Source organism: Sinocyclocheilus rhinocerous, unplaced genomic scaffold (assembly GCF_001515625.1).
Source record: "Sinocyclocheilus rhinocerous isolate Xijiao unplaced genomic scaffold, SAMN03320098_v1.1 scaffold174, whole genome shotgun sequence".
NCBI classification, from domain to species: Eukaryota; Metazoa; Chordata; class Actinopteri; order Cypriniformes; family Cyprinidae; genus Sinocyclocheilus; species Sinocyclocheilus rhinocerous.
In genome coordinates this window covers 957,750-969,343 of record NW_015646289.1, presented here as the reverse complement: position 1 = coordinate 969,343, position 11,594 = coordinate 957,750, and the positions used below count along the sequence as shown (strand labels likewise).

Genomic DNA, 11,594 nt, shown 5'->3' with positions numbered 1-11,594 from the left:
CGAAACACACGACATTCAGCGAATTTTCATTAGTTTCTCGAAACGTCATAACCGTCATCAAATTGCGATCGGTTCCTGAGATCGGCCAAGTTGGTGAGTACCGATCGAATCATAAAATATGATTATCGGCCGATACCGATCTCCGGCCTTTCTAGTATATACTGTAGTCTTTGCATTTGGCCTGTTAAACACACAAGTGCATAGATTAATTACAATTTAATTACTTTAAACATCATATTTAACGTGCAGTTCCTCACTGAATAAACAAACCTTGGCATCTAGATTTTAGATGTTCAAAGTCCCTAGTATTGTGCTCAGAACCTTATGACATCACTGAAGTGTTAAAAGTTTTATTTTGCATTTACATGATTCTGAATCACCTGAACTGCAAATGTCATGTGACTAATGAGTAATGACTCTAGCTCTGCAGGAAAATGACGCCATTACAATGCTGATTGACTGATGTCACCACACAAACTCCTGGCTATCCTTAGCTGTGATGTCAAAGGCAGCAGACAGGAACAATATCAATTCATTTCACGCTTTTAAGAGCCCAACAAAAACAAAGCAGGCTCTGGCAAAAGACCTAGTACAATATAATGAAATATTGAATGCGTGGCTGCTTTTGAATGGCTGTCATTGGAGAAAGATGCCTTTTAGATCCAGATGGTATAGTTACAGCATCCACCGGCAGCATCTAACAGGGCTTAAATTCATTTCATCGTAATGACATCTAGCTACTGTGTTGATAGCAAACATGCTCTACCATATTTCTGTTGTCTGTAACCATTTAGTCTTCATTACCATCTCCAACTACTATAAAAACATCCTGTAGGCCTGTCCAGCACAGAGGAAATGTCTGTTTGCACTTAAACAACAGTAAAATGTTTATCTTCTGTGGTGAAAAGAGATACAATCTCATTTACACCTTAGACAGTTTCATACTGAAGAAAATACTGTCCTTTTTGAGTGTTTTATTGAACAAACTGGCTAAAGAGCCACTCATCAGTGAATCAGACTACAGTGGTCACGCTTTGCAGCATGTTTTTTTTTTTAGCTCAGTTGAATGACTTACTGTCTTGACATTATTTTGCAGTACCAGTCTTTTGTATCTCATCACATACAACTCACACTGAAAGCTCACGACTCAAATATAATTTCTTTTGCCATACTGACGAATTTGTGCTGCAAAGCTAAAGGCGGTCGCTCACAGACACCAGTCAGATGGACATCACTCATTAGAGTCAGGCTAATGGTTTATTCAGTTTAACTCTTGTTTGCTTTCTCTGCTTTCTGATGGCTTTGCATCTGTTATATAGCATATGTGATATGCTAAATCAAATTATGAACTTGTTTGCTTCTTGGTGGAAAGACTAAGATACAGTAATACTTGCTTTGTAGATGCACTACAAGAGTACAATTGCTTGTTCAAAAAAACAGTAAAAATTGTGATGTATGCGCTTAATGTTTCAGCGCACTAGGAGGAGCTCAAGATCACTCCCGTGTGTATGTTATGTTATCAATGAAGAAAAAGACTTGAGAGTTCTCCTCAGTAAATTAGGAGTGAGTTGACACAGCACTCGTCTCAGCGTATTATTCAAGTTATATAACAGATAAGATATAACATATTGGCGACGAGGAGTGAAATACTATTACAATTTCATATAACTGTTTTCAAGTTGAATATATTAGTGTACATTTTTCCTGTGATTGCAAAGTTGAATTTTCAGCATCATTACTCCAGTCTTCAGTGTCACATGATCCTTCAGAAATCGCTCTAATATGTTGATTTGCTGCTCAAGACACATTGTTATTAACATCATGTATGAATAGAAAGTAAAAAAAAAAAAAAAGATATTTATTTGAGTTAGGAAGCATTTGTAACATTATAAATGTCTTTGCTGTCATGGCGCAGGGGTGTGAATGAAGAGAAGTTGATGTGTGGACCTAAATCACATACTGAATATATTAAAGCAAACCAAAAACTTAGGAACACAGGAATCCAATACTAAAACAACAGTGTTACAGTTTACTATCAACATCAAACTTAGGCTATGCAGTATGAAAAGAACTGACAAAGGAAAGTTAGATCAAAGAGCTACATATACAAAAGAAAAAGGAAACTAAATTAGAAACAGGTGAGATTAATCGCTAACCAAGGTCAAAAACAGGAAGTAAAAAAAAAGAAGCAATGCAAATATAATACAAACTAAGAGTCTTTAGAAACACAAACTAAACATAAGTCACTTTTAATCAATTTAATGTGTCTTTGCTGAATAAAATATGAAATTCTTAAAAAAAAAAAAAATAATCTTACTGACTCTAAACTTCAGAATGGTAGTATATGGTAGTCATGTTCATGATTAAAAACTTTCAAATCAAGAAATTATTCTATGGTTGATATTTTTGCTTTCATGCTATAGATCAAACTCTAGCGTGGTGATCGTAACATCAAGGGCATGGGTTTGATTCCCAGGGAATGCTAGAAGTTAGAACTGTTCAAATGTAAAATGCTTTGGATGAAAGCTTCTGCCAAATGCATGACAGTAAATGTAAATAATAGCTCTCGCAAGATGTAATCATATAGCTCATAGCAGAAAGAAAGAAAAGAGCAGCCACATAAACAATTGGATGTAGAAGACTTAACAGAGTGAGAAATTCTCTTTGCGCTCCTCTGGCTCACAAAGGAGCCTGTGAATCTGGCCGTGAATTTCTCTCACTGTATGTGTGGTGGTGTGGAAAAATCATAACCAAAGGTTTGCCCTGCAGCATATATGCCATTAGTGGCACAAACAAACTCTCTAGGGAGAAGTGACATGCTTGTAAGGGTTTTTACTCTACAGTCTCAGAGTCTTTGGCTCTTATGCTACTGTAGAATGGACACACTGATCAGTGCTGCATTCAGATTCGAAGTGCAAAGTTGATATTTTTTGACATTTTATCCTTTTAGAGACAGGAGCATGATTTCATTGTGATCATTTTCAATATTGGACATTGTAGTCTCTGTCCAAACAAACAAAAATATATGTGTGCTAGAACTAGACATGCAATTATGATGAATATTTAATGACATCACATTGACAGTTTTGTTATACTGCTTCTAGTAGTTTGATTTGTGCTTATAGACAAAAATTCAGAGCTAATAGTGTTGTATGTTAGACTCTATTTGCGAACACTGTAATCAGAGTTTGAAAAAAACTTTAAGAACTTAAGTTGTAAACTTACAAACCTCCTTCTATTTGTAATCATATAAACAGCATAAAGAACTCTTGGGAATATAAACTTAAGCTTGTTGCAGCTGTGCACTCAAAATGATGTCTCGCATGAAGTCTATAGCCGCAGATGACTTCTGCAGTGAGATTTGTGGTCCATGCTACAGGGCCCCTGCTGGGCTTTACAGATCTCTGTTCATATTTTCCCTCTCTCTGCTAGTCGTCCTAAGTTCAAATGGAACTTTAGGAACACAACAGTTGAAAATAGAGGAGCCGCTGAGATGTCACAGGAATAATTTACTGAGTCACTGTTCTGGAACAATCTACTGCTCCTATGATTCCTCTTAACATTGAGCTAAATTTGCTAAATCATGAATGGATTTTTTTGCAATCCTTCAGGATTACAAGATTTGCACAGCATGTTCTGTATATGAGATAAAAATGCCAGTACACGAGTGCAATGATCCCCATCTGATCTGCATGTTGAGAAAGTTAGGCTTATTCGCATTATGAATATTTTACCTTTTCTTTCTAAGTGAGCCAAAAGGAAATGAGGACAGAATGAGGACAGAAATCATTAGAATGAGTATAGAGAATCTTCCAGACCATTTAAAATGGTCCTTGTAGAACTGATGACTGCTTGTTGAGTTAAAGGCAGGGTAGGTGATCGGTTCAAAAACCGTTTTTGTTGTGCTGGTTGAAAGTCTCTTCACATCCTCATAGCAATCACTAAGTGGTCTAAATGTATTTATATCATCTGTGGAAGGCGTAGGACTATAAAATGTTTGCCCAATCATATCCCTTGATCCGAGGGCTACGATTGGAGAGAGATTTGCAGGGAGGGTGGGATCTTATGCTTTCAAAGCTAGCTTGCTATTGCTAGCCTCTCTGAAATCACCTAACCTACCTTTAAAGGGACCTTAGTTATCTGATTATTTGATAACATATCTTTTTTTTTTGGCAAGTTCTAAAATATATATATTTATTATTATTATTATTTATTTTATTTTTTTTGTGTGTGTATGGGACACAAAGTCAAAAGTCTCTATAAACTTTTAGGATAAAAAAAGTCTCATATAAATGGCTGGGAAAAAAACCCCTAAAAAGCCTAAGACTGCTGATTTTTTTTTTTAAATATCCAAATTCATTATATTCATATTTAACAAGAAATGTATTTATATTTCTTAAAGCAAGCATTTATATGATTGCTTTAGGGAAATCCAAGGTTAGTTCAGTTTAGCTGAAATTAGTAACTCCAAAACTACTTTGAAAAATGTTTGATTTCATAAAATAATTAAGATGTGTAAAGATGACAAGATTTGACGTTATTTGAGTCAATAAATCATTTTCATTCCAAGTGGTGTAAATCTTTTTCAAATACGTATGAAGCACAAATACATAATACATAACATAAAGGATAAAAACATAAAGATTTAAAAACAGCGACTTGCTACAGCCTGGTTTCTTAGTGTCTCTTCTAACATGGGGCCCAAAAGTTCTAAAAGGTCTTCATTGGAGAGCAAAGTATCATGTGACAATAACAGATGCAACCCAAATCCTTTTAATAGTGAAAGCAGCTGACAGACTTAGGAAAGATATGATTTAATTAGATGCAATAAAGGTCATGCTGCAAAAGCATACTGGCATCCATCCTGAAAAGGACAGGAGAAATAACGTGCCTTCGGAAAACGTCATACACAAAACTTCATGCAATTCTAATCTGATGGCTTCAAGGAACCTGACAAGCCATCAGCAAAGTGTGAGATGGTAAATCATATGAAACCTCTTTATTTCTCCTCTATTAAAAGAGTCGCTACAGTATTGTATTTGGCCTAATGTTATTCAATAACCTAATAAATTGCATTCTGGAAATTGCAATAAGCTGTTTTTTGCTTGAAGGTTTTCCCATTTTTACGGTGTCGTGTAATGCTTTATTTGCATTTATCGTTCTTCCACTGTCATTGTTTTGCAGGGAACATATTTGTGGTGAGCCTGGCAGTAGCTGACCTGGTAGTAGCCGTCTATCCTTATCCTCTCGTGCTGGTCTCCATTGTCCATAATGGATGGAATTTGGGATTCGTCCACTGCCAGCTCAGTGGATTCCTGATGGGATTGAGCGTGATTGGATCTATATTTAACATCACTGGCATTGCAATGAATCGCTACTGCTATATCTGTCACAGCCTCAAGTATGACAAGCTATACAGCGACAAGAACTCGCTTTGCTACGTCCTTCTCATCTGGATACTGACCGTGGTCGCTCTAGTGCCAAACTTTTACGTTGGCTCCCTGCAGTACGACCCCAGGGTCTACTCGTGTACGTTTGCGCAGTTGGCAAGCTCGGCGTACACCATCGCCGTCGTCTTCTTCCACTTCATTCTTCCAATCATGATTGTGACGTACTGCTACCTGCGGATCTGGATCTTGGTGATCCAGGTGAGGAGACGCGTCAAACCCGAGTTCCGGCCCAAACTCACGTCGCACGACATAAGGAACTTCGTCACCATGTTTGTGGTGTTCGTTCTTTTTGCCGTCTGCTGGGCCCCTCTCAATTTCATCGGCCTGGCGGTCGCTATAGACCCCGGGCGGGTCGCGCCTCTCATCCCGGAGTGGTTTTTTGTATCCAGTTATTTTATGGCCTATTTCAACAGTTGCCTTAATGCAATAGTCTACGGACTGCTGAATCAGAACTTCAGACGAGAGTACAAAAAAATTATCATCTCACTCTGTACTGCGAGGATGTTCTTCCCAGAGAGTTCAAATGATGCTGCGGATCGGATCAAAAGCAAGCCATCTCCTTTAATGACAAACAACAACCAAGTCAAAGTAGATTCGGTATGAAAACACCTGAAAGGACACTGTGAGAAAAAAAAACCAAATAAGCATTTCAGCTGCTTTCAGAACCAACTATTTATAACAGATATTTATAACCTGAATACAAGTGTATGTATTTCTTGTACCTGTTGCTTTTACAAGAAGGTGCATTGCAAATATCTTGCTTGGTCTCAGTGTTTACAAGTTCATAATGACTTTTTTTGATTTTATATACAGTAGGTCCATACATTTTTTCAGGACATCAATTAATGCTATAAACCAATGCACACACTGTCGTACATGAAGAACAAGTTGCCAGTTGAGCAGAACAGTAGCCCTTAATCCTGGTAAGTGCTCAATAATATAATTTATGATGGTTATCATATTGTTTTTAGGTTTAGTTATTTTCTGATGTTTTTAGAGGCTGTCTGCAGGGCATGCCAAATTAAGCATTTGCAAAATAATATTGTACTCAAGTATATTATTTCTAGGTAACCTGGTAAGACAGCCAGTGCAGGCCAACAACGGTATTTGTCCCATATGTGACCCTGGACCACAAAACCAGTCATATGGGTCCATTTTTCGAAATTGAGATTTAAACAGCTTCTGAAAGCTGAATAAATAAGCTTTCCATTGATGTATGGTTTGTTAGGATATGACAATATTTGGCCGAGATACAACTATTTGAATAACTGAAATCTGAGGGTGCAAAAAAATCTAAATACTGAGAAAATTGCCATTGAAGCTGTCCAAACAAAGTCCTTAGCAATGCATATTACTAATCAAAAAATCAGTTTTAGTATATTTAGGGTAGGAAATTTACAAAATATATTAATGGAACATGATCTTTACTTAACATACTAATGATTTTTGGCATAAAAGAAAAATCGATCATTTTGACCCATACAATGAATTTTTGGCTATTGCTACAAATATACTCGTGATACTTAAGACTGGTTTTGTGGTCCAGGGTCACATATCTGAAAGCAAATGTCTTTAGGTCCTATGACAGATTTAAGACTGGGTTCATGTAAATGTAGGCAAGCTCTTAAAGGAATAGTTCACCCAAAGATCATGTCATTTTGTAAGATTTTCTGCAGAAGACAACAGAAGAAATGTGGAAGATTTTTGTGGAAGAACTGTTTCTGTCCATACCATGAAAGTCAGTGGGCTCCAAAACAACACTGGACTGCATGGACTTTTATTGTATGTACAAAAAAAAAAAAAAAGATTTGAAAAGTACAATTTGGAGCAATATGAGTAAATGATGACACAGTTTTCATTTTTGGGTCAACTTTCCCTTTAAATGGTCACTGTTGTAGCATCTGTGTAACTGCATATCTTATGAAATGTGAACAAAATGGAAAATTCTAAGATAGACTTTTATGTTCTTCTTAACCATCTGTTACAGCACTTATGATTTATTTATTCATCAGACTGCATTGCCATACTACTGCAATGGAGTGCATTTAATAATAAGCAATATAAGTCTAATTTTAAACAACTTAGGCTTAATTCAGGATAATTGATCCACATTTTCCAGTCACCTCAATGGCAAAAAGTGTCCCAATTTACCTGAATTCAGCCCAGCCATATTCTGGCATACAGTAGATCAAATTCAATGTACTACTATAAATCACTTTTATAATGTCATATGTTCAACACAGTACCTTACTTTCTTGTTTACAACATAAAAACATATTTGCTTGTCCATCCTCGAACTTTTCAATGTTAATAAACTGCGATGAATAAATGGAGATGAAAACAAGACGTATGCATGCTTAAAAGCTATAGAAGACGAGAAATAAGCACACTGCTTTCTAGTCTTTTGCTGTTATTTTCTTTTAATGTTGGTTGAGACTTGAAGCTTCATTAAAAGCAACAGTGTTAGGGAGGCAGTGATGCTACTAACTTTAATTACATTTTACAGAATCACAACAGCTCAGCTGCTTCAAGAGGCAATATATAATCAAAATCAACCCTATTTACATTCTCACTGCATGTTTATGGGGTTTTGTGAACGATTCATTGGTGTCTTTAAGTTATTGCCATTTCTGCATTTATTAGGACAAGGAAGCAATGGGAGAGGAGAGAAGGGAGCTCAGGACTCAAACTCATGGTTGCCTGAAGAATATCTGCACAATAGGTCAGAGTGCTGCCCACAAAGCTCTGGGACTTTTCTTTTGCAATAACTTGTTTTTAACTGATGCCATGCAAGTCACACAGTCTTCTGGATAATGTTGACCAAATAGGTGATCAAAAAAAAAGCATACCATCTGATAAAAAAATAAAAAGATACTACCCCTCAAATAGCTTATTGTAGCTATACTTCTTGTTTGAAGCTTGTGTCACTATGTTTTGCTTCACTCTTAAGGTACTTATATTTTATTAAAACCTTGTAGCTCGAGAATCTAAAGATTCAAAGTGGCTTCCTTAACACTGCCATTAAGACAATTATGATCTCATGAATATGTGTCATCATTCTAATGGATTATCAAGACGTTCAAAGATTACATATTCTAACTAAACACGATTTCAGTGTTATCCTAACATGTCCCAGTCCCAGGAATAATAAAACCTCAGTGTTTTTGTTGGACACTCTCCATGAAGACAGAACATCCATTCATTTCTGTAACAATCCTACTGGTGCTCTTAATACACAATGATGTGCATCCTGTTTGCTGCTATTCAAGCTTTCCAAATTCCAGCACACCACATAATGAGCTTTGACAAGTCACATTATTTTTTTTTTTATCCTAGAAACACGTATCATGCACATTCACATACATAAGCCTGTCAGAATGTGATTCATCCAGCTCTTTCCATGCATAGAGCTTGAGCAGAATCATGCGATGCTATTTAAGAGCAAACCGGAGACTGTTCGCATTGACCTGCTTCCGTGCCCACGGATGGTTATTTCTGGACATTCAGCGAAAAGTGTCTTTTAAACGGTGAAAGCTTAAGTAATTATGCATTTCTCTGCACGGGCCTGACGAGGGATCCGCTGCCTTTGAGAACCCCCACCCCCTCTTTTCCCGGGCAACTCAAATCCGTGTCTTTTCCCCTACTCTTCATCTTAATGAACTTGAACAGATTAAATAAGATCTTAAAGCATGAGCCATAGAGTAGCCACCCCCATCTTCTGAGGATTTATATATTTATTTTTTGGATTACATTATGATGACATATTTTAATCTCAGGCTGATTCTCAGAGGAGGGATTGAAGAGGTGATGAAACAGTCCCCACCTCCACACGTGAGTGAAAAGAAGCTTGATTAAATCATTTCCACAATACACTGCCAATATAAAGGAACCACTACCGGTAAAATAGAGTTGATGGTAATTTTTACAGCACACCATGACCAAAAAGAAACGTGAGGTGGCATACGCTGAGTTTATAATATACTGAATTCAATAATTCCCCCATATTTCTTTCCAACCAGTTGTGTAGGTAAGCTAAAAATGTGCTTCATACAGTAACATTTAAATGGTTGATTTGAAACTGAAATCAAAATTATTATTTAATGTGGTTGAATCAATCTGACAGCTTAAGGTTACACCAGTGAAAAGTTGTTTTTAAAGGTCTAGGATCAAAGTTGGGCTGGTTGGCCTGATACACTAAGCCCCTGCTGGTAGATGCTGGTAACTACACACTTGACAGCAATTAAAAATCAACTGTGTTTTCTGACAAAATAATGTTTTTGTTTTTTTAAATGAATAATATTTCATTAGAATTAGATGCTTTACCCACCTTTTTGGAAGAGTTCCTAAAATTATGACATAAACAATGAACAATAATTAATCACAGTACAATAAGACAATTGTTTCATATTACAAGTTTTTGAAATGTTGTTTGATTATGCTATGAGGCATTGTCTAATTAAAAATGCAATAATTTGCATACAGTTTCAGAACAGAAATCTGAAAACTGGATCAAGCCATGATCAAAATTCTCAAAACAGAGCATTCTGGATCATTTTCATCACTCCATAAATCAGAAAATATACAACATTTTCCACCACGTTTGTAGGAATAAAATGACACATAAACCAGGCAAACATACAAACAAATGCCTCTGTAAAAACCTTCAGTATATAGATAAGAATAAAACCGGTTGAAGTGGATATTATTTTTGGCTCAATACAGGAGAAAAAAAAAATGCTTTTAAAGATATGCATTTTAATTTAAATCTACAGACCGAAACTGAAGAAGTGTAGTAAAACAAATGCTTAAATGGGTATTCTAAATGAGTGTATTGTTTTCTTTCAGCTCGACTGAAAGAAGAAATTTTATAGAAGCCAAATGGCCCAAAATCTCAATTAAAGAAACCAGTGCAAAAAAACAAACAAAGGTTTTGCCCTAAAATAAATATTCTACATTATAAAACACTATTAATATATTTATATAATATATAATTGATATCAGAGCTCAAGACAGTTGCTAATGAAGGTCCTTGACCTGGCATGTTCTTGTGGTGCTATCAAACAGTCAGTGTTGCTGATTTCCTACAGCTTTAGAGTGATTAGTCACATGACATTTAAAGCTCAGGTAATTGGCTCAACAACTTCTGCAGTTCCATTAACAAAGACTGAAATTTTTATTTAATACCTCCCCAGACAGGTCAAGTAAAAATTGTTCCTTAAGGTAACTATGGCACGTTTTCCCTTTTATATGCAGTCTGGATGAATGCTGAGGTGATCGTTTTCCTTAGCAGTATAGCGAGGTCAAGCATCTTGTGAGCTTCTGCATCCGAGCGTTTGTCCCTGTGCACTGACAATCCTAGAGTAGCTCTGTGAAGTGCCAACATGCCACACGGACCTGCGTGTCTGTGGACAATGTGGACTTGTCTTCCCTTCAGGGCCTGAGAGTGCTGCTATTGAGTGGGATTCACCAGAGATACTCGACTGTGAACCTGCTCAAGTCCGGAGCTCAGCAGTTTGATAGAGCCCACTGGTTATGTGTGTTCAGGCGAGGGAAACGAGGGCCTTGTGTTTGCGTGCGTGCATGTTTGTGTGTCTGTCTGCAGAGTCAAGATTCTGCTATCAGCAAGTCTCAGTCCGACGTGAAGCCACTGGACAGTTGAAGGAACAATGGATTACTATTCCACAGAGCAGAAAACATAATTGAGTTAGCAAAATTTACATTTTGCGTTTGGCTATGGAGAGGGGTTTCATAAAGTCATGTTGTGTTAGGCTCTCGAGGATTTAAAATCAGCTCTTATCTTGAAGCCTAAACTGCGGATGGAGCCTCTTTCCGGGCATATGCAAGAAACAAGTGTGAAATTAAATTACTTTGCTGTTATTTCACAGTTAAATGCTTGCATTTGGAGTTCCTCCCTTAAATTCTCCACATTTACCGTGAAAACAATAACATTCCTTTCAGTCTGGTAACTGCACGGAAAATGTGAATGGAAATACATCACAGTATTGTTAAGCTAGTCATAAATATTCAATAAATATGTGCCGTAACAATAAATTAAACAAGCTATGCTAGAAGATTTCCCTTTTTTTGTGTGTGTTTATGTTGCTGAATATCAATGGACATGTTAATATTTAATTAATATTTATT

The 11,594-nt window shown here is 36.6% G+C and overlaps 1 protein-coding gene across 1 annotated transcript in view; it reads left to right on the top strand.

Moving 5' to 3' along the window:
* The window catches only part of mtnr1ab (melatonin receptor 1A b), a 22,886-nt gene extending 16,271 nt beyond the window's left edge, over nt 1-6,615 (top strand). The window contains exon 2 of the mRNA XM_016511129.1: nt 5,185-6,615. Within this exon, the coding sequence (XP_016366615.1) occupies nt 5,185-6,053 (869 nt within the window). The 3' untranslated portion in view covers nt 6,054-6,615. The remainder of the gene's footprint in view (nt 1-5,184) is intronic.
* Nucleotides 6,616-11,594: the final 4,979 nt, after the last annotated feature.